Below are 24,682 nucleotides of genomic sequence, written 5' to 3'. Positions count from 1 at the left end.
TATTCATTATCCCAAGGGAAAGAGAGAAGTGAGAAATCAGAGAGGAGCCAGGGGTGTGACTCTAATGGAAACAAAAAGAGCCGGTGGATAAGCGCCCCTCTCCTCACAGACATCATTGTTACCTTGGTTTTCAAAGGAAGAAACTGGGGCCCAGGAAGGTTAAGTAACTTGGCCAGCATCTTGCTAAAAAAACAAACAAACAAACAAACAAAACAACAACAACCAAAAAAACCCGAGGCAGCCAGGCTACCTGGCTTGAGGCCTAAAATGCCTTGCTGTGCTGTCTCTGTACCTGCAGACCCCAGGGAGAGACAAGGTGGTTTCCCTTGTTCTTTGTTCTCTCTAGCCCCATGGATTGTGCTTTCCCCAGGACGGGGACTAAAAGGTGATCTAAAATTTGTGACATGGATGGAAACCCGAGGACTGACTTTCTTTGGTGTGTTTTGTTGAAATTACAACAGATTATTGAGTTTTTAAGCATAAAATGATCAAGGAAGTTAAGTGGTTAAGGGGTGGCTAAGGGTGGTGTTCAATGTTAAGGGTGGTCTCACTCGTTCTCCCAGAATTAAATTACAGAATCGCTCCCAACTGTTAAGGAACCCAGCACCCATCGTGGATGACCCGTTCCCCGTTTCATCGCGTCGTACACATCTCGGAGGCGCGCTAACTGGTCTGTCTCGTGTTCCCAGTGCAGCATGTCGTCTGCCCCTTGTCGGTGGCAATGAGGGGCTTCCCCAGCTTCTTCTTCTGCCAGTATAGCGCCGATCTGTGGAACATTGGAATCAGCATCTTCATACAAGACGGCCCCTTCCTCGTCGTGCGTCTCATACTGATGACCTACTACAAAGTGATAAACCAGATGCTGGTGTTCTTCGCCGCCAAGAACTTCCTGGTGGTGGTGCTGCAGCTGTACCGCCTGGCGGTGCTGGCGATGGACGTGCGCGCTTCCCTCCTCCGCCTGCCCGGAAGCCTGAAGGCGCGGCAGCGCTGCCCCTGCGAGGCCGGAGACCCGGAGACGGACTTGAAAAGGGACTTGGGGGTCCCGCTGCAGGCCTTGCCAGTCCCCCCCGAGGACGCTCCGTCCACCCCGTAGCTCCTTACCGACAGACAGCAGCCGGCAGCTGGAACGTTTGACTTTCCGGTCCTCCGTACGGACAGAAATCTCCTCTCTCTCCCTCTTTTTTTAACGTTGGCATATAATAATTTTCAAAAGAACAACATAAAAAGTGATCTTAAACCAAAGCTGAGGAATCTTCTTTTTTCAACGGAACGGAAAGAACTTTGATTTAGTGGCTCTCGCGACAACTTCTGTGCGACGGTATCAGATGTTCTAGTTGTTCAACGACTAAGTGATTTGTTTGTCTTGAACTGTTTGAAAAGCTATGGACGGGGTGAGAGTGACATGCCCTCAAAAGATTTAGTGCAGACAAACTGTCACGGCTGTTACCTGAAAATAGAGAAGCTTTGAACTTTGGCTCCATTGTCAGACTTTCTCATCTGATCTTTTCTGCAATGGCCCTGACATCAAAAAATGTACATTCAGTGAATGCAGAACAAATGAAGGGAAAAGTGCTTTTAAAATTACCTCACTGTGAGCTGGAAGCAGTGAAAATCTCTGCCCAGCTTCCAGCATTGAGAGCCCTCTCCATCGCTGCACAGACCTTCCCAGGAAAATCATTTTTCTGGGCTGATGTGGTATTCTGTCATGGCACATATGCTCTTACAGAAATTTTATTGCTTTTGGCTTGGGCGCTGCAAAATTCACAGCAAGCCATTTGGGTTGTGAGGCAGGAAATACTGGTAATGCTAACAAAGTCACAATTTCCACTCTGAAACATGCTTTGCAGTATTCGTCAGTATTTTTCTTAACTCTACGTTACCATTTTCTGTATTGCCAAGTCCAATTACGTGGGCTGATGCAAGGAAGCACTGAGCAGGGAGTAAAGTGGTTTCAGGCCCTTTAAGTGTTACCATAGTTTCTGGAGTAGGCCAGCGCTAGATGAACCACCTCTGAACCGCCACTACTGGGGCCCCAGTGGGCCTTTGGGCTCCGGGAAGGTGCTGGGGATGGAGGCTTGCATCAGCCCGACCCGCAGCCAACAGCCCTTGACCGGTGACCGGGCGCAGAAGACCCCATGGCATCGTGGAAATCAGGAAATTCGCTTTTCTTCCCTGCATTAAGACCTCACGTCCCAGGTGTTGAAATAGCCGCACTTTCCCCTTACACACCTCTGTACTTTCCAGATGGAGGTCATTCAGAACATTTTTAAATGATTTTTGCTTTGAGAGATACAGAGTGAAAATGTACCTGACTGTATAACAGTGGTTACATTTGAGGCAAGCAGTTCCAAAACTGTTCTTTTAGGGTTCAGAGCATAATTCCTCCATGTCATTATGCTGAGGAATTCAAAGGGACATGAAAGATAAGACAGAGTATGGCCTTGGGGCGCCTGGGTGGCTCAGCGGTTAAAGCGTCTGCCTTCGGCTCAGGGCGTGATCCCGGCGTTGTGGGATCGAGGCCCCACGTCAGGCTCCTCTGCTATGAGCCTGCTTCTTTCTCTCCCACTCCCCCTGTTTGTGTTCCCTCTCTCACTGGCTGTCTCTATCTCTGTCGAATAAATAAAAAATCTTTAAAAAAAAAAAAAGACAGAGTATGGCCTTAAATTGGATGTGACCATTCGACAACCAATCGAGACAATTTTATCTGTAAATCTGTGTGACAGGCTATCTGTTCCAAATACTTGATTCAAAGTTTCAGAGGCAAATTCTATTCTTATACAGAGAAATTAATATTTTCCACTCCATGCCTTTTAAAGTGCCTGATAGCATGTTTCTGTTTCTTCCTTTTCTTCCTTGTGTTTCTAATTTTAAGAATATGATGATTGTAAAATTACACACGAGACAAGTGGAATACATTTATAATTTTCATAATAATTTTTGAACGCTAAGATCAGGAAATTATATTTATATAAAGTAAAGAACTTGACAACTTTTAAGGGCATGTTATTTAAAATGCTTAGCAATTGGAAGCAAAATAATAAGTGCTACTATTTATAAAAACGCCTCAGCAGAATCTGTTTTTCTGTTGACTATTTTATGTTGAATGTTTTCTTCCACAACATGTATGTGCTGCTTATTATTGCAGATTTGCTCATGGCATACTTTTCGTGTTTTAATTTTTTTCTTCCAGCAAAACAAACATTGAGCATCTAAAAATAGATAAACTATAAAGTAGTACGGCTGTTGCAAGGATATTTTTAAACGTTTTCAAATCTGAGACTTGGCTTGGCTTCGTGAATGAGTTCCTAGTGTTTCAGTAAAGTATTTTGTAATTAGCACTCCTCCAAAGTCCTAGGAAATGGGAAGTCCAGAGTCTGGTTTTACTTAGCGTTCTAGGAAGGCAAAGAGCAGGGAGGACCATCTCAGCAATGAATGGTGGCAGAAATAGACACACACTCGACAGGGTTTTCCAGGAAAATCTGTGAAGGGCAGCATTCGTTAACCTAACTGCTGATACCTCTACTTTCTAGGACTGACTATTTTTATAGCAGAAAAAAAAAAAATCTGTAGTCATTTAGTTTATTTAAAAACAAAACCTAAATCCAGGTTGTATCTCTAGGACCCCTGATGAAAAGAGTTAAATTTGTGTTCAGTTAATTGTCTGTTTTTATTCTAGACTGCTAAACATTGTAGTGTTTGAAAACAGCACAGAATTTGCTATAAAGTGGTTAGAACAGCAGTTACCATGCGTATATTGACATTCCGGGACCTGCTTCTGTGGTATGTGTAATCAAATAACTGTTCAGATCACCGGTACGATGTGTTGCAGGCCGTACCTCTCTACCGTCCCTCACAGACACACAACATGCCAATCCCCAGCCACCGAAGAGAGTGGCTTGTTTGTAGTGTTGTCGTTATTGTTGTGGTTGTTGGTACCTAATTGCTTGATGAAAGCTCAATCAAATGTCCTTCCTAAAAACATATCATTCTATTTGTGAGGAAACACAGTGTACATGTTTTAATGATGCTGCGTGGAAACATACCTTATAACCATTGCGTGGGTTTTTTTTTTACCCTGACTAGATGAGTCCCAAAGGCCATGACTGCCCACTGCAAGATCCGTAAACTGTCTTTGTCTTTCATTATTCTGTGAACTTTTATTTAAGCTGGGAACTGCTGATATAGGAAAATAGCTAATCTTCCAACTGAAGACCCTTACACACACATTTACCAGTAGGCCTGTAGTTCTTCCACTAATATGCCCTGGCACTTCAGGCCCCGTAAGACCAAAAAGACACAGCCAAGAAGCATCAGGGTTCACTACTGTCATACTAATTGTGAATACATGATTTAATAGAAACTTCCCAAAGCCCCGGAAAGGCATGCATTGAAGGTGCACATGGTTTAGGTTTCCTCCCAAGTTTCAGATTTCAACACTGACTTCTATTCCCTTTGGCACTTAATTTCAATGATTCTTAATCCATTTTCCTGTTAAAAGAGAGAAAGAGTTGCAGAAAGCGGAGCTCCTGTGTGCCTTCATTCTACTCCGGCGCTGGAAAAGTGAAATGCTTAAATATATCGTAGATTCTTAAAGATGTACATAAAAAAACAAACAACTTGAATTATAAGAAGAGACTGTTACGTTTTTTGTTTTGTTTTGTTTTGTTTTGTTTGGGGGGGGGTAGTTTGCTAATTTCTTTTTACTTTTGGCCATTCTGATCCACTCTCACAAATATCTGATTTGGGGGTAAAACTAGGCAGCTGAGGCTTCAAATAACATTCCATACGAAGGGAGGAACTTTAAATAATGTTCGAATAATCAAGTGCTGCAGCCTTATATTTTATGCGTGTCCATCCTCTAAATCCTTCTTCCTAGAATATTTTGTGAGAATATTTTCTTTGAATTATTTATATTGATACTATTTTGCTATGAATTACCTTTGTATTTTATTATATACATCAAAAAATTTGTGTGCAATGTTATCTTAATGTCTGTTTTTTGTCTGCATTTCTTGTCTTTGTTCTCTACTATCGTTCGCTTCATTTCATTTTTAAGCTTTGATTTTAAAAAACAGATCTATTTAGAATGTGACTAAAGTGGCATTTCAAACTAGCAAAGAAAGACTGACCAATTTTATAAATGATGTTGGGGAATTTCGTGAACCATCTGGAAAAAATAAAGTTAGATTTTTATCTCACGCAATATATAGAAATAAATTCCAGATGGATTAAAGAACTAAATATAAAAGTGAAAACTATAAAATATTAGAAGAAAATAGAGGATGTGTCTTTAGCGTTTGGGGAATGGGAAAGATCTTCCAAAGCAGGACGTGAAACCCAGAAGCTCTGAGGGAAAAGATGGACAGATTTTCCTCCATGAAGGTTTAAAATTTCTGAATGGCCAAAGATGTCAGAAATATATCACTATTATTCTCCTTTCTGGGGAAAGGTGTCAGTGCAGTTATACAAGAGAAATGAGAGTTATGGAAGTTAGAAAGGAGTCAAATTTATCTTTTAATTACAGAAGATTGAATCTTGACCATTCAAAAAAAGCATATAAAACATAAGAACTATTAAGAATAGTAACCTAGAATCATGACAAAAACCAGTGCTTTTCTATATATAAACAAACATTACAGAAGATACATATTCGAAGGCGAGATTTCCATTGTGATATAAATTAGAACCGTAGAATACATAGGAATAGACTTAGTAAATGTACAAGATCCATGTAAAGAAAACTTCAAAATGATTTTGAGGACCATCAGTGGATAATTTAACAAACTGAAGGTTATATTTCTATTGGGGAGTGGTTAGATGCCTTGGTATTTTAAAAAGTATTAATTTCTCCTAAATCGATCTATAAATTTAACACAATCTTCACAATGACAGCAATAAGATTTTAATTTTAAATGACTACCCATGATAATTCTAAAGATTTTATGATAAAATAAGCATGAAAGAATACCTGGAAAATATTAAAAGTAAAGAAAAAATGAGAAAGAGCTTTAAGTATATTTAAATATATTACAGAGCTACAATAACCAAGAGAATTCAATTCTGTCAGGCAGAAAAATGGAAAAGAATAATGTAAAGATAAACATCATGATAAATCATGAGCAGGGGGTGATAAAGTATTATAAGTGGCTTAAGGTTTTTAAAATATCAAATTAAATACATACCTCAATTTTTATATCCAAAACATTTCCAGATGGATCAAAGAATTAAACATTCAAAGTCAAAGAAAATGTAACTGCAATGATGAGAATGTTTTCTAATCAAGATACAAAACCAGAAACCATAGGCAATTAATAAATTTCAACTTGTAAAATTAAAAAGTTTTAGCATCATAAAAATACCGTAAGTGAATTCAAAAAATGAACAATGAACTGGGTAAATACTCATGTAACAAACATAACAAAGCATTAGTTTTCTTAATGAGCAAACAGCTCTTACAAATAAGAAAAAAAATCCTTTGGAAAAATAAAGATATATGATTCAATGCAAAAGGAATAGTCAAGGAAATGCAAATCAAACCACAATGAAATACCATTTTTCAAATGCAGACGAAACCACAAGATACCATTTTTCAATTGTCAGGTTGGCAAAGATTCAAAAATGTTTTAGGATTTTAGGATGCTGCATTAGAGGGGCTCAAGGGAAGCAGGAATTCTTACTCATTGCTAGTGAGGATATAAATTGGAAGATGATTTGGCAGTATCAGTCAGAATTAAAAATACATTTGTCATCTGACCCAGCAACTCAACTTCTAAGGAAGTATCCTACAGAAGGAAGTATCCTACAGACAATGTGCACAAAAATGCGTGGATAAGACTGTTCAAAGCAGTATTTTCTATAGCAGCAGCATGGTGTCCACCATAGGGTCATTATTAAATTATGAAATATCCATACTACATAACATGGTGTAGCTTTTTAAGGGAATAAAGTAGATCCATAAGTGCTGATAAGAAACAACCACTTTAATATTTTATTAGGTAAAACAAAGGGAGCAAACCATGAGGTTAGTATATCACTCTTTTTATAAATGTTATTCATACCTTTACAAGTGACTGGTAAACCTACAAAATGATCCCCAAGTTTCTGATGATCATAGACATTCCCACTTTTTCTGTTTTTTTTTTATTTTAGGTTTTATACTTTTCATAGTTTGAAAGTCTTAAGTATTCATTACTTTAGTGATTTTAAAAATAATTATTAATAAAAAGAAACCTCACCAACTTACAGAGCCTTCTGCCATGTACAGACACTCTGATATCATTTTGCAAATAAAGCAAAAACACATCAATCATTTTCGCCCAAGAAAATATAGACTTTGCCATTATAACTAAGAACATCTTTAGACGCTTTAGGTGAATCAACAGTTTAAACCATGTCAGATTCTGCTTGCCTTATGAAACGTTAAACCTTGGGAAATTAAATAATGCATAGATCTATAAGACCACGGAGAAATCAAACTGACCAAAATGATTCACTGGGTCTTGATGAGTACCATGGAGACTACTTTGCAATGGCCAGTCTGATACTTTCACACCCCCTTACATTTACGAAGCCACCAAAACAAACAACAGAGGAATTTCACAATTGAATTATAGAGTCGAACTGATTTTCCCAGGAGAGAGAGCGAGCTGAAGGAGCCCTGAAAGAAAAGTCAGAAAGAATCTGTGCATCTGTTACCAAGTCCGCATTCGTAGTCCATCTAACTTGTGTCTGTAAGCTTTTTAGATTTTTGTCAAATATTTACTAAACTTACAGTTGATTGTGTAAGTGATCAAATGGATCATATGCAAATCTGATCACATTATTGAGGAAAACAAAAATTCCTAAACCAACCATATGTCAGATACGATATAGTCTTTGTATCCAAGCTAAGAATTTTGGGCAAGGAAACTTGAATCTACAAGACAAAATATGTTTTCTCCGTGGATGCTGTTGTTCAGCGTCTGCCAAGTGAAGAGCTGGAGAATTCAGATGGTTGTGGTTCTGGGATCTTGGGGATTGTTTCTACCTTCTGGCAAAGAATGTTCTTCCTTATTATTCAAAGGTTCCCATATGACCTGAATGACAGCTAACAGCTGGGTCAAAAGCTATAATTATTTCATCAGCTCTTGGTTTCAACTAACTTCTATAACTTGTGGAGTTTTTTGGTATCTCACTTCAACCTCTTTCCTGAACTCCATACCTGGATTTGCATCTCCCCCATCTGCTCTGCAAGCATCTCACACTCAGTCTATATAGAATACGTATCGAACCACACCCCACTCCCAATAGTCTCCCCTCCTGGTGTTCCATGTAATGGCTAGCAGCATCACCAGCCACGCAGGCACCCACACTAAACTGGAGATATCCTTGACCCTCTGCTCTTCTTTCTTATCCTTCCTGCCCAAGTAATCCCTTCATTCTTTCAGGTAGGCCGCTCATAATTTCTTTAAATCTTTGACCTGCCCTCTCTTTTTCAACTGCTACTGTCCTCTTTTCGTGTCTCATCATTTCTTGCATCAGTGGCTGTTGTCATTTCCCAACTGGCCCTTCAATCTCCTGATTAATCCCCCATAAATATTCCAAACTGCATTCAGAGCTGTTCCAAAATGCGCAATGGATCATGTGTCTCTTCTATTTAAAATGATGATGTCTCATTGCCAACAGGATCAAGCATAAGGTCCCAGGAATTCATTGAAGACCTTTCACAACCTGGCCCTAACTTGACTTTTCAACTTTTTCCCATCACTGTGCACACACGCAGCCACACACACACACACACACACCCCTCTTCCACCATAACATAGTACTCATGCTCCCCTAAACTTGTCATTATCTTTTACAGAACAATGTAAAGTTTGCATAATTTGCTATTTCTTTTTTCAGCGATGCCCTTCATTGCTACCACTCTATTAGTGATTCTTTGTCTATTCAGCCCTCACCTCTCTTGAGTGGCCCATTTTGCCATCCAGAGTTAATGGCTAAGGGGAGGAAGAAAAATACCATCAGCCAAGATTGTTCTGCACCCTATGGGAACCCTAGGAGAGTGAGCACAGGTATTGACTGAGATTAGAGAATGCTCTAGTCTCAGGTCTCTGATTTCTAGGGTTTCCTTTAAAGAAACAATGCTATGTAGAACTGAGGGATTCGTCACTTATCATGGTCCCAGACTAGAGGCTACAGGAGAAGCAGCGGGTCAGTGATTCTCAGAAGTTTTCCTCTCTTTTTCTCAAGTCTTTTCAGCTTCCAGAACTGAGCGACTATCCTCCCTTACTGTGTATTCATAGCACTTTGTACTTGTCTCTGTCCCAGTGTTTATCATAATATATGTAATGATTCGTTTATGTGTCTGTCTCTCCCATGCCTATGAGCTGTTTGAGGGCATAGGCCATGTCTTATATTCTATCATAAAACCACACAGCTCCAGACATACAGAAATGTTGTCTGTTCCCAAAAAACAAGTTTTAAACTGTCTTGTGGACTTTGTACTTGCTGGTGCTTCCAGCAACCCTCACCCTGGCTCTTTCTTTTTATTAGGATTCCAGCTTAAATGCAAGGTCCTCAGAAAGCCCATCACTTTTTGCCTTCCCCAATGATCTCCAGCACATCAATCTTTATTTTTTTTCCTAGCATTTTTCACTAGGCTAAATTATCTTTACTTCATAAGTTTATTTACTATCTATCCTACCTATAATGAAAATATAAAGGTCAAGTGTATCTGTCTTGTTCACCTCTGTCCCAGTGGCTACCACATAGTAGCTGCTCAGAAATAACTTTTGAGTGCATTATTTTTTTGTGCTTATTTATACCTTTAATTCTTTTACGAAACTAATATCATACTTTTTACGTATATATTCTACTTTGTTCATTTATTACCATTTCCTGAGCTTTTTGTAAAGTTAACTATTCTTTGAGAACATAATGCTTACCTACTCTTCTCTGTGAACGTAGAAAAAAACCTAATCACCCGGGGCACCTGGGTGTCTCAGTCAGTCAAGCATCTGCCTTTGACTCAGGTCATGATCCCAAGGTCCTGAGATCGAGCTCTGCCTGGGGCTTCTTGATCAGCCAGGAGTCTGCTTCTCCCTTTCTCTCTCCCTCTGCCCCTCCTCTGCCCCAGTTCGTGCTCTCTCAATTAAATGAATAAATTCTTTTAAAAAAAGGAAAGAGAAAGAAGAAAGAAGAAAGAAAGAAAGAAAAGAAAGAAAGAAAGAAAGAAAGAAAGAAAGAAAGAAAGAAAGAAAGAAAGAAAGAAAAGAGGGAGGGAGGGAGGAAGCACCCAATCACCAAACACCATAGGCTTTCCCAGCCATCGTCCTCCTTGACACTCTGCCTCTGGTGCTGTGGAACGCCTCCTCTTTGTGGCTTCCTCCACACCTGTGGTGATGTGAGACCCTCACTTCTGATTCTCATACAGCCTCATTGTTGATTCCTTCTTCACCCATGGGTGTGTTGACTCTTGCACTCTCTAAATGTGTAAGTTCTATCTTGTCCATCAGGCCTCATCCCTCCCTTTGTAGTTTCGCTCTTATCAATGATCCCTTAAGTCTCTATTGCCAGCTTTTCCGCAAGCTTCTCTTCCACATTTCCCTGTAGATGCTCTTCTGCCTACAGATCAACATGTCCACAATTGGATTCAAAACATGCCCTCTTCCAAATCAGTTCCTTTTCCTGAACCTTCTATTTCCATTAATAGAACAACGATCCTTCCAGCCATTTTGGCTCAAACTAAGTTGTCATCTTTGATTGACTTTCCTCATTCACACATTTGCTGAATCTTCTTTTTTTGTTTTGCATAATGAATATAATTTTATTGCTTTTCTCTGATTATATAATTCATATGTGTTCCGTGTAATGATTCAAACATTCAGAAAACTAAAAGGAAGAGGGTAAAAATCACAAGGAACTCCAATCCCTTAAATACAATGTTCGTCATTAATAATTTGGAAGCCAATTTTTTGTGAAACTTTTATTTCAGATAGAAAATGATAGATGATATCTGTATAGATAAATAAGTTTACATAAATAAGATAAATAGGCTAATTAAATCTTCAAAATAAAAACCATAGAAAGAGTTGCAAAAATTGTGGTTTCATTTAAATTTGTATGATGAACAAATTCAGCCCTCAGACTTGTATGTATGAAGGCATATATAATCTCACACACAAAAATGAAAAATGTCTGTGTTTTAGGCCTTTTGTGAGTTTGAAGCCTGGACCAAATGGTGCCCCTGTGGTAAACTCTGGAATTGGGACCTTATTTTATTCATCTTTTTATGTCCCATGGAGACCCTCATGGTACATGTGGAGCAATTTTTTGCTCTGTGAATGATCAATGGCATCAACAAATATCTTTTAATACCTACCATACACGAGCCACTGCTAGCTATGTGAGAGATACATACATAAATAAGACATTCCCCTTGCTTTTGAGGAAATTTATATCCATAATCTTCCCAAGAAAAATGCCATTATTACCTCCATAAACTTTACTCCCTCCCACCTATCTTCACACCTGTGAAGGGTTCCTTTTGGTTCTCTATGGGTTTTGTGTAGAACCTGAAGTCCCTGGCCTTGCTCCCAATATGCACTTTGAAATATGAGAGGGGATGCAAAAAAGAAAGGAGATCTGAGAGTACTGATTTAAAAGGAATGAATGTTGTTTGTTTTTTGAAAACATGTTTTGTAGGTTGATGGCTCTTGATCACTATAGGATGGCCACCGTGGGATCCCTCGACATGGCAAGAGCTCATCTTGGTCATATAATGATTTTGGCTGTAATCTGCTGCCTTCTTTTCAAAGGATGCAGCTATCTGCAGAGCCTTCTGTCTGAACTCAGCCATATTTCTAGGCTCAAAGTGGTGGAACACCATTCATGTGAAAGCACCATGGGAGACTTAAAAGCACCATGTGGACCTTCAGGATAATCCAAAGTGTATTCCTAGCAGATGTCCAAGGCAGAAGATGCTCATTTGTTACATGTAAGGGAGCAGGGAGATTTATCTTTACACATTCACTGGCCTGAAAGGAAGAACGCTTGGGGCCATCACATTCTAGCTATCTCAATTACAGCAAAACAGTCTTAGAAGGAAGACAGGCCTGCTCTTAAGAGAGAGATCATAATCTCTCCTTAAGGTTTTGCAAATACTTTTCAAAAAGCTTAAAACTTTGCTGAAGCAATACACGGCATGAAAGTCTTAGAGAAAATGCTAGCTTGGAGAACATGTCAGTCATTTTTAAGAGCAGATGTCCACCACTTCTCTCTTTGGGGGTAGCAGCCCATTAAGCCGCAAGCTGCTGAATCAGATGTGACAAAAAAGTCCAGTCAGCCCAGTTTATTTTGGCTTGAGAGTCAGCAGCCATGAGTGGGCAATGGCTGGTATTTCTGGATCTGCTGTTCTTCTGCTTTAGAGACTGTTGAGTCAGACATGACTGAACTCACAGACATCTCTGGTTCTGCTGCACACGGGTGCCTCTTCATGGCCCGACTGCGGGCGATCTATAGCATCCTGGTAACTTGTGTTTTAAAACTGCACACCTACCTGCACAGATGTAAAATCAACACCAAGCAAAATAAGCTTACCCCCGAATCTTTGTATTCTGTGTGCACTAACACCCAGGCGCTGATCCATTTATTATACGGTACATGTCATCTCTGGGGGTGACAGCCACATTCATCAAAGCTCCAATCCCTCGAAAGGGATAATGTTCAGGAAATATTTGAACAGCTATCAGAGAATTCATCCTTGCCTTATGGCTTTTCTAAAACTTAATAAAAAATCCTGTTTTCAATTAGAATCTTCCAAAGAATACAGACCTCATTTCTCCAACTTCTTGGAGAAGCCAAAGCAAACATCAACTATTATAATTTCTATATTTTAGCTTCACGTGCCTCACTTAGTGTCATCCTGTTGACTTCCTTTCAGATGTTGTCCACACAGGATTTTACGCAAGATAGATTCTGCTCTATATTTGTACTTCGAGTCACATACCTTTGGAGTGTTTGAGCTCGAAGCGATGTTAGATCTCCTTACTGCTTTGAAAGTGGAGAAATAAAAGCTGGAAGAAGAGCAGGGTTGTCCTAGATACACTCTAGTGAATGGGAAATTTGAGACCAAAATGACCTATACAAAAAAGCAAAATAAAAACAAAAATATACAACAAAACAAAAAATTAAACATGGTTAGTTATCTAATAACACTTAATATCTATAATAACCTAAAAATAATCTCACCTGCCCAACATTTTAGAGTTTACACAATGTTGTCACATCAGTTGTTTCAATCCTCACAACTGCTCTAGAAACAATTTTTTTTGTCTTAACCAAATGAGGAAATGAGCACGCAGAGTGGTCAGAACACTTGCAAAGGTCAGGATTTGGGGTCTGCACAGGGGCTCAGGTCCAAAGCTTCTGATTCCCAGGCCAGCATGCTTTGTGAAATGATTTTATTCCAACAGTAAGCAGGACTGCCCATAAACCAACTTAAACATCTAAATAGATTTGCTTTTCCAATTCGTCTGAAATTTTCCAAACTTCGCTTTGACCAGCAAAATTGTCCTAATGTCCCTGGAAGTGGGTCCAAAGCTGTGTATCCATAAAATGACATCTGTCAGCATAATCAGAATGGGATTAAACTCCTACTCTATTTCTTTGGCCCCTAAACTGGTTTGCTCCCAGCAGCTTCCATCCTCAGGAGTATTCAAGTAATGTGACTGCCTCTTCCCAAAGAGAGATTGATATTATGTATATTTGTTCAAAGACAACTGTTGCTGTTGTTTCTGTGGTACTGGGATTAATTATGTTGGAGTGTTTTCTTTTGATTGTCTCCTTTTCTATATTTAATGGAGCTGGGAAAGATAAAACTCAATTTTCCTTTTTCCCACACAGAAACCCTTTCCACGTTTTCTAAAACAAGTAAGATAATAAAAGAAAGGCACAGAGAAGATGTGGGGTTTTTTTGCAGAAGGCTATTTGAGTTTCCCTGACAGACTTCTCCCTTGCCTCTCCTCCCCTTCCCTTCCAGGCTCTTCCGTTTCATAAGACCACTTTAGGTCATGAGGACAGGACTCAGCAGCAGGTAAAAGTAGAACTAAAACAGTAAGTCTTCCTTTCTCTTCTTTCTCTGACTTCTTCATTTGCATAAATTAAAACCCATTTTAAACTGGCTTCTTTCCTTTGGCATGAAAGTAAGTTCTTCAAGTATTCATTAAATGCCCAGTCATCTCATCCCCCTGTTTTCGGTTCCCTTAACTTTTTGTCCCTCATCTTCTCATGGATATCCCTTGTCAGACTGGTAGGATTTTTTTTTTCTGTGAAACCTGAATTGGTAACCTTGGAAAGTCTGAACTGCATCCAAAAGGAATTCATTACTGAGTGCGGGTGACTTTGACTTTCATGAAAATGAATGCTCCGAAATCATCAGCTTCAGAAAATAATTCATTATACTTTTTTTTTTTTTGGTGGTGGGGTGGATAAAGTACCTTTCATAAAAGCACCTCTTGTATGAGTATCCTGCGTGACCTATCTCTTATGAAAGAAAATGTTAGGACAGTCAGCTATTTGGAAACATTGTACGTGCAAGCTTTTATGCTGACTTTCAGTGAGAACAAGTTGAATCATGAATACTTAAAATTCTTTCCCCATGGTTCTGCTTGAATCCTGGTTTAATTGTTTCAGAGTATGCACCTGGGAGACGCTGTATACAATATGGGTTTGGAAGTTGGAGCTTCCAAAAATTGTCCAGCTTAGTGGCCAGTGGGAAGGTAGTTCCCTAGAAATTTCATCTCAGAACTCTCCTGTCTCATTATTTGGGCAGATACTTTCATGTCTTTCTTCTCCCAAGGCAAAAGAACACTGACCACTAGCCCCATTATGTTGAAGGTTAACAAAAGTTTTTAAAGATTTTTCCTTAATTTAGAAAAATTACATAAAACAACTGAGGATAAGATGTGTGCATCTAGCACCCAGCTCAAAATAATTTTAATATTTTGCCACATTTGCTTTAGATTTTTTCATGTTAAATACGTAAATAAAGTGAGGAGTAAGTAAAAATCCTCTTCTCACTCCTACTCAATTGTAGTCTTCTTTCTCTCTCTCTAGAGAGAGAAATAAATTTGGGATATAATCTCCCAGTCCACGTATTTATATCTTAACTACTTTTCTTTAAATATTATATAATATTTGAAACAGATAATTCTAACTACCCACCTAATCATTGCCACATTGCTCTCTACCATTCTATCAGAACCCTGATCCTGTCCAGGAAGCAATGGGTCAGGAAGATCTACACACACACACACACACACACACACACACACACACCAGTCTCTGCTGCAGCTAAGGAGTGGAGGGATAAGTAGGAAAGAATGTGACCTACTTTGGGTCAAGAAGCTTTATGCAGAAGTTTAGAAAGTGAGGTTTCTAGGAAAACCATTGTTTTCTTGGTAACAGGGGTTATATTCGGATTCAGATCTGAGGCATGGGTGCAATGTGTGATATGGAAGCTACCATCTTGTCATCTCGGGGATGGAAGAGAGGGAGATAAAATGAGCAATGAGCTTTGAAAAAAAGATGCTGGCTGCAGGTTTGAGTCCCTCTGAAAATAATTTTTTGAGTTCTCCAGCAAAGGTGGACTAATTAAACATATTTAGACATGTACATACACTGTTCCCTTTCTGGACCAGACCTGGTTAATTGTACAAGTACACACAAATTATATTTGACCTCTATCCACTTGATACATATATATAGTTTATTTACTTTTCAATTTATTTTCCACCCATTTTTTTCCCATGGATATTTAGATTGTGTCTAACTTTTCACCATTATCAGTGATGTTGTTTTGTACAACTCTATAGACTCACCTTGTACAAGAATTTCTCTAGGATGTATGTTAGATATAGACTCTAATGGGTCTTTTGAGATTCTTAATTTGGGTCTAAGTGGCTTTTTGAAAATATAATTATTTGTGAATTTGGATGCAGGTGGGTAATGGCAGCCTCTGGGACTCTTTAAACTATATGATGTCACATTTCCTTTTTTTTTTTTTTACCATATTTATTAAGCTTCTGACAAAAGCGGAAACTAAAATTTAAGAATATATGGAAATTGCAGTAACTGAGTAAAAAGTTAAAAATAGATTTTGATTTCCACCAGCTCTATGACAATTCCTTCTGTTACTCCCCTTTTGTCATGAAACTCTACCCAGGATGTTTCAACTAGGGTGCTATTGACATTTGGAGCTAGATCTTTGTTGCAGGGCCTATCCTGTGCATTATAGGATGTTTATGTAGTAGCCTCCCTGGCCTCTACTCACTAGATGCCACTAGCACACTGGTCGTGACCACCAAAAATAACTCTAGACATCGCCAAATGTCCCTGGGGGTGGGGGTGGGGTGCAAGATCACGTGGTTAGGAGCTTCTGCTCTACAACAGCTAAATTTTATGGTACTTAGGATCAATATGAACAAAGAATCCCATGGAGGCAATGGCAGACCATGCAATTTTTTTAATGGTCATTTCAGTCCAATCAAGAAGCCTACTATAGTACTGGTTTCAGTAAACCTATATTTCCAGTCCTTAAGTTTGGGAAATTTATGATGGATATTTATAATACTTTTGTAAAATAAACATATAAGGAATAATAATAATAATATAATTACATTTATACTGTGCAGAGAATTTTCCTAAATGTTTTAGATATGCCTGCTTGTTTAATCTTCACAATCTACTTGTGATATAGGTACTATTTTATACCCGTTTGACAGATGAGAAAACTGAGGTGCAAGAAAGTGAAGATTTGTTCAAGGTATGTGCAATTACCACCATGTTATAGATGAATAAACTGAAACAGAGATTAAGAAAGCTAACAAGGATCTCATAGTATTAAACTCTGAGGTGATATATTCGATGTGGATTAAGACGGTTACATGCATGAACATGATACAACTTAAAACTATACTGTCAAAGCTACTTAGCATTAGGGATTTGGATCTCTTAAGAGGAAATAGTTACTGCTTTTGCAAATATAGAAAAATTAGATTTTGTAATTTGTCATTAGAAGATTATATTTATGTCTAAGTTTTAACATTTCAATTTTCTTCCTCTTTTTCTTTCCTCCCTAACTCCCCACATTTTTTCCCAGTAAGGATTTGGGTAAGGGAGCTAACTGGATATATAAAGCCAACTGCCTATAATATAATATATTATAGTTGTATAATATATGATAAAACCTTATGGGAACATAAGAGGGATTCAGAAATGTTTAAAAAAAAAAAACATCCTAGAAGGACCTACACATTGCCATGAGAAGACTGCACACGAGAAATTGGCTCTCTCAAAGGAAGCCTGGTCAGTTACACAGTTCTGATGGCCCATTAGAGAAAAACAAACCCCATTACTCAAAAGGAAGTACACTGTTCTTGGTGCTAAGATCAGACAGGAATTGCTCCCATCGTGCCTGTCAAAGTTACTTGGTGCAATGTTTTGAACGGCATCATCAGCATTCAAACAAGAAATCCAGGGATGAGTTTCCCGTCTGGGTAAGCCCAGCTCAGGAAGGCACATGGTCAATTATGCATTGTCCTTTTTATGCTGACTATATTTTGATTCTGTCATGAAGAAATTTAGAGTCATCCAAATATCAAAGTATACAAGAATTTTGTACACGATCCTGACCTGATTGTATTTTTTTCCAGATTCTTTGGAATCGTCATTAAATTCCATTTGACACCTCTATTATAAATATTCAGACAAATATACTTATTTTGAAATGTACTTTCTTTTTTAAGTTTTGAAAATTCCTGATTGTGCCTGTTCTCCCGAACTACTATATTGAGCCATCGTAGGGTCACTGTGGTTTGTGCTACTAATTTAATAGTGATTTATGTAACTTTATTTGCCAAGCCTGTGCAGTTGCTTATATTCTGTAAGGCTCAGGGCACTTTATAAATTAATAATTTTTAAAAAGCCTACAATAATAGTTGCAAAACCAGCAAAACCTGCAGTGGGCAGATTTCACTTTCTGTTTCAAATTGCTAGCATAGGTCTCTTAACAACCAGAACAATGGTGAGGGTTATAATGGTTTTTCATGAATTACATCTTTAAAAGAAGATTCAGCAGGGTAGGTCAAAGGAGAAATAGCTGAAACTTCTAGTTCCTGTTGTAATTCTGAAAGTACTAATATTTATTATTAGCAATATTAATATTATTATTATTATTACAAATAGTGAAAGTAGGAATGCATAAATAAAGTCTGCCCCAGGGGCAGCCTGAAGCTATATTCCAGCAAATTACTGTGCTTCAGTATTATGAGAATTTTTATCCATCATCAATAAAAAATGAGCATAGCAGTTATTATGGCAGTTCCATAGTCAAGACTGTTACTGCTATTACATCTTTTAGTAAAAGGGTGATACACTCTCCATTATACGATGTCAACTCATCCACCTTTCTGACATTAAAGTATAATGTACAATCTTTACATGGATTCTTCCCCAGTGAAGTCACATTTCCACGAACTTGGGGCAAGGACACATTGGGGCTAAATTAACTGTGGGCAGAAAGTAAAGTAAATTACATTTTTTGTAAACCAACAGCAGCACTGGGCTACCTCCATTCCTTTTTCAGGAAGGAGTGAAGTTGAAATAAATTTGACAAAATAAATATTTTACAGTGCAAGCCGACGCTCACCAGTGGTGGAATTATGCCAGATCAATGCCCTTGATGCTCCGCTGGGCACAATCTCTGGAACCACATATGAAGCAAATACTTCCCTAGCCCCAAACCCTCCAGTACCACAGATACGAGTAAGCAGTCTGAGTAGACTATCTGGCTGCGGCAGCCATCTTTCAGCAGCATGGCAGTTGGGGTTGGGTTCTCAGTACATCAAAGTCCCCCTCTTTATATGCTGATTTTTTTCTTCCCCTAAGCCCTTTTAATTGTATTTTACCCTTTCTCTAAACCTGACTACTCTTGCTTATAGTCATCAATGGGATATAAAAGCTTCACGGTTAACTGACTAAAGCATACATGTGGGAAATTTGAGAAGACCAAGATATGGAACAGAAAACCCCAGTCAAGCCCAGCCTCTGCCCCTCCTTAGATGTCTTACTTTGGGAAAATATCTTCCCTACTTTTTAGTAGATAGTTTTTGGGTATCTGACCAGCTCAAAATGATTCCCACTTCTCTGGGAAGCCATGCCTGTCTTGTCTGCATACTCCTTACCCGTAGGTAATTGGATTTTATCTACCAGATTTTCTCCCCCAGCAGAGTTGATAAAAGGTAAGCTGTGAAAGCTTCTTTCTGCCATGGGAAAAAAAACAGGAAAAGCTGATGTGCAAGAAGAAAATAACATGGTAGAAAGGAAGAGAAGAGCAAATAAGGAAAGGAAGACTGAATCTTAATGCTTCTTAACCTAACAAGGAAGGAGGTCATCTTGGCAGCATTCCTATCCCACAGTCTCCATTGAGACTTACCTGCGATTTGGCTGCGTACCTACCCTCTGGTTCTGTGAGACACCTTATGTCTTAGTGCCAGACTTTTTTCTATTGTTTTTCTAGATTTTGTGAGTCTTTGTTATCTGTGACCACAAGAGTCCTAAGACACTCTTTGAAGCCTTGACTTTTCTTTTTCTACCATGGAACTAAAATTCCCGACCCACTATCACCATGGGTTTGTGGAAGGGGAAAGTGAGTTCATGACAATATTCTTTGTTGTTAACCATTTACAAGCTCATTCATTTGGCCAACAAATGTTTACTGGGCATCCACTATGTGTCTGACACTACCTTAGACATAAGGATAGACCACTGAGCAAAATAAAATAAAATAAAATAAAATAAAATAAAATAAAATAAAATAAAATAAAAATAAAGCATTGCAAAATGGAATTTATATTCTGGAGGAGGAAAATATAAAGTGAAAATTTAAAAAGCAAGTAAATATAATGCATGACAGGTAATAAAAGTAGTGTAAAAGTGGCAGGGAGTGATGGAAGTGAAGGGTTGTTATTTTAGGTAGATTGGTTAGAGAAAGCCTCAACAATGCAATAACATCCAAGACATGAAGCACATTAAGGAGTGAGATAAGGAGCCATCTGGAGAACAGCATTCCAGAAGAGGGAAAAGAAATGCAAAAGCTCAGAGGAAGGTGTGGGCGTATTGACTTGGGGAACACAAAGAAGACCAGAGTGACATGGTAAAAGATGGGATCAAGGAGTGGTTGCTACACTATGGTAAAGACTTCTAACTTTACTCTGAGTGAGGTGGAAAACTACTAGAGGCTTTGAGGAGAGACTTGACAGGATTTGACTTCCATTTTGAAAGGATTCTTGGGATGCTGCACGAAGAACAGACAGTAAAGGAACAAAAGAAGCAAGGACACTTATCTGGGGCCACTGCAGTGGTCCAGGGGAGTAATTTGGGTGGCTCGGGTAAGAACAGTGGCTACAGAGGAATAAGGAAGTGACAGATTTTCATTTGATTTGAAGCCAGAAGCTGCAGGGCTTGTTGATGGTTTAAAAATGGGTTTGAGAGAAGATGCGGGTAAAGAAAGAGTAAAGATTTTGGCCAAATAGACCAATGGAGCTGATGAGTTGGGGGAAGATTACAGGATCAGAAGCTATTAAAGTGGGGAAAAAGAAGAGTTTCATTTTCGATATGGTAAAATTTAAACAACAATTAGACATCTAAGTAGAAAAGTGATGTAAGAAGTAAGGACTCAGATGTGAGAGTTTGGAGAGACTTCTAGACTGGAGATCTGGTTTATATTCCTGCCTTCTCATCCCCCAACCCCCTTTCACCTCCAGAGGAGCTTCCCACTTGGACCTACTAAAAGATTGATATTTTCATTTGATGGATTAAGAATTACGATTATGGATGGCATGATACTTTAATATCAAAGTGTTTGGAAGGGAAACGAGAATTTTTTAAAGCCCCAATTGACTTTCTTGGCTTTCTGTAATTAATTTGGGTGAACATATCTTTTATCTTTGAACAAAATACTACCAGCAGCAAAACATTTTATATCTATAAATATGTTTATTGGAAACACTTGGAACTTCTGAGTCAGAAAATAAATATAGAGATCATTGTAATAATATTTAACAAATTGTTCTTTGATGGATGAAATGTTGGATGAGCATATCAGTCATTGAACATTTATGCTGAGAACAACATAATAGGGCTAAGACTGATAAAACTCAGCCCCTGCCATGAAAGGGCTTAGAGCAGAGAGCCTGCAATCTGGCATATTCCTAAGGTCAACTCAGAGAAAATGGTAAATTTGCAAAATCTGTTGTTGGTCCTTTTTCATCACCATATTCAGAATTTAATTTATCCTTATAGCACATCTGCTTTCCTAACCAATCTGTAAGCCAGAGAAATTGCGTAGCAGGGCATACCCTGAAAATATATGTGAGCAAAAGAACCTATAATTGAGATGTGGAATACAGCTGAAAACCATGAAAGCAACGCAGTTTGATGTAAAGAGCACAAAAATAAAGCCAACTACCTAATCCTGCTTAGCATGTGAGTTATCCACGTGTCGCATATGATAAATTCATTTATATGGAACACTTCAATACCTCATTGACGCAAGAGAGCAATTATCCCACACCAGAGTCTCAGAAATGTCTATCTTCAATCTTTCAAACCTTCTTCATTACTTTATGCAGCTTTGTTTTTTAATCCTTATTTTAGTGGGGTTTAACTACCCAACTCCAAAATATTTTAATGTATAATTGTCACACACGGCACTCAGGAGCCCGGTAAACACTGATTGGACACCAACCGTGCTGCACACTGGTAAGACAAAGAAGGACATGCAGCCATTCTCTTCAAGCATGGAGAACCATATACACATGATACATTACAGAAATTGCAAAGGTGAATTTTTGCATGAGATATTATGAAAGCCCAGGAAAAAAAGGCACTTATCAATCCAAGAGGGTTGGTGAAGTCTTGCTTAGGGAGTCTTGGAGAGGACAAGTAGGAGTTCACCAGGCAGAGACAGGAAGGCCATGGGCAGGAAGGAAGATCATTCTTGTTAAATGGAGCAATAAGAAACAACAATGAGCTGGTACCATAAGATTAAGTGTTGTTAGAATATAAATTTTGAGACAGCAAATCATGAGTGTTATAGTCGAAGGGATAGGCTAGAGCCCAATCATGGGGGTTTGATGTGTGAACTTAATTCTGCTCTTGCTAGGAAGCCATTCTTCCCTAAGTCAACTCAAATTCCTCTTTTTTGGAAGGAGGTGGGGGTGGGTAGAGCACGTCAAACAACTAAGAACTAAATAAATGGCTTTATACAGCTGTAGAGGCTTTTTTTTTTTTTTACCATTTCCTGATGCCTGGAGAGAAATGATGTAAAAGCCAGGAAAATAAATATTATGGAAATTAATTAATTAATTAGGATATAGCTTGTTGTATTTAGAAATCATGAGAAATAATGATACACGCTATAAGCATCTTTGAAATCATTATTAGAGATTACAATCAGAAAGCATAAATATTAAGTCAATGACCTCTGGGGTCTCTTGTAACAGTTGCAAAATTCCAATATTATGACCTTGCTTTTTTTTTTCCTCATGTCTGAGGAATTGCCAGAGGGGAAGTATCTCTAAAGAAGGAATTAAGAACTCAAGTCTCAGCTTGTGTTGCAACATCTCTTTGTTCTTAGAGCTCATTTCAGAGCAAACAGTGGGCTTCTCAGAAATGATTTCAAATTTCAGGAAAGTACATTATAGAAATCAGGAGATCAGCCAGACAAAAGCTTATAAGAAAGATGCAAATGACATAAAAATATTAATTGAAGTAAAATAACCATGCTTACTATCAGTATATAAGGATAGATATTTATGCAAATATATTAACTACACCTCATTAGTGCTTTGTATGATGTGTCTGATTCTATGACTAAATATACATTCACTAATACACATATTTTTGATCTGGTACATTTCCATTTAAAAAATCATTCCCCAAATCCTATAATTACAGAGATTGCTGACTAGTGCTATTTGAAAACTCTTTGTAGTCCAGGTTACTTATCATCATGTTGGATAAAAATAGGCAAATGACATCTGTTCCCTTTTAAGAAATAGAGTTCCTGGCTTCATCGAACCTAATTAACTGGTTAGAGTAGCCATCCATAAAAAACAGGAGCTAGCACTTCAGGGCCCATTAGCATCGCCCCATGAAGCTGTTCTCCTTAGCTGGCTGATTTTTCTCTTTCCAAGCCTAAGGATCCTGACCCTGAATGTGTGGTAGGTCCCATTCAAGTTTCCTTTTACCTTGAATTCTCTAAGTGGTTAGAGTAGGTTGCTAATGAGGTTAAATAATGGGCTGAAGTCCTGGGCAGATTTTTCATTATTGTTGTTCTGTGAGTTCGTGCCTTGACCCAGTTAGTTCCATCAAAATTAAGACGATGGTCAGTTGTAGTTTATAAGTTTTCTAAAAAGCACATTCTAACTTAAAAACAGAAATTCAAACACTGAATTTTAAACATTTGTCTCATAGAACACCAGTTCTCAAAAAAGAATTCCTTGAGAAACAAAGGAGGGGAGGCTCCTAGATTAACAATTGCATGTTGCATGTTGACTTTACATTTCAAGGTCAACATTTGAAGGTTGCATGGATGGCTCACTCAAGATGAATCCTAACCATTAGCACATTAAAAGTTCTGAGAATTCTAGCAGTAAACAAACCTGCTTCCCCTTATTTAACCAGAATAATCAAGCTTATCTGATCAAGGAAGGTTTGTTTTATTTTTATTAAATATATTGCTATTCCATGGAATTCCACAATTTTAGAAATAAGAGATATTAAATAAGAATTTTGGAGTCTACAGTGTTCAAAATTTATTCATTTTATATATCTACAACAAATCTCATTTGACAGATAACTTGAGGGTCACGGATATCATTCTAAGATGGGCATACTCCACTTGCAGAACTCTAAGTGGCAATAAGGTTTCCTTATTTCCATTCTAAATCATCTCATTATTACCAAGAATTCTTGGTTAGTTGCTCAAAGATAGTTTCCACTACTTTATCTGAAGGCATAACAGACTTTCTACCAGATTTGGAATAGGTGAATAGTTATAACTTGATCTAATAACAAATTTCCAAAAACAAGCAAAATGGAGCAATACCTACATTTTTACCACATGAAGAGTTCCAAAATAATAGTAACAAGAGGTAAAATATAATAGTAGACATTACAAATGTCATAATGAGACTTGCCAAGATAAATCCTCATAGAGATGAGAAAAAGAATAGAGAAGCAAATTGGTAAGCAAAACTGAATCCATGAGTGCAGATTCAGGTTGTATGTAGCTGTTACTGATAGAAAGTTAAAATTTGAATTCCGGATATTAGTACCAAAATGAGAATCATTACCTGAAAACAGAGGCTAGGGTAGAGTGATCCTACTCATCAAAAAATAAAGCTGGGCATTGGAACTAGGAGGTGGGGAGCAGATAACTAAAGCTAACTTATACCTGGAACTAATGCATATAGGAATGAGGGAAGACAATGACACACTCTCGAATGAAATAATAATTCCTATCTACCAAGAGCAAGAATCTATAAAGCATAAATATACATAAATGATATAAGCCCAAGGGGAGATGAAACAGACTGAAAATGAAAATATAACCATTAAAAATAAAGACTTCATCATG

At 38.1% G+C, this 24,682-nt stretch overlaps 1 protein-coding gene across 1 annotated transcript in view; it reads left to right on the top strand.

Moving 5' to 3' along the window:
* TMEM26 (transmembrane protein 26) overlaps positions 1-10,057 on the top strand; it is a 52,058-nt gene extending 42,001 nt beyond the window's left edge. Inside the window, exon 6 of the mRNA XM_002915109.4 lies at positions 690-10,057. Coding sequence (XP_002915155.1) covers positions 690-1,093 — 404 coding nt within the window. The 3' untranslated portion in view covers positions 1,094-10,057. The remainder of the gene's footprint in view (positions 1-689) is intronic.
* The last annotated feature ends 14,625 nt before the right edge of the window (positions 10,058-24,682 follow it).

This window comes from Ailuropoda melanoleuca, chromosome 6, assembly GCF_002007445.2.
Source record: "Ailuropoda melanoleuca isolate Jingjing chromosome 6, ASM200744v2, whole genome shotgun sequence".
Classification (NCBI taxonomy): domain Eukaryota; kingdom Metazoa; phylum Chordata; class Mammalia; order Carnivora; family Ursidae; genus Ailuropoda; species Ailuropoda melanoleuca.
Note: the sequence above shows the minus strand (reverse complement) of the source record. Positions and strands in the feature narration are given on the sequence as shown.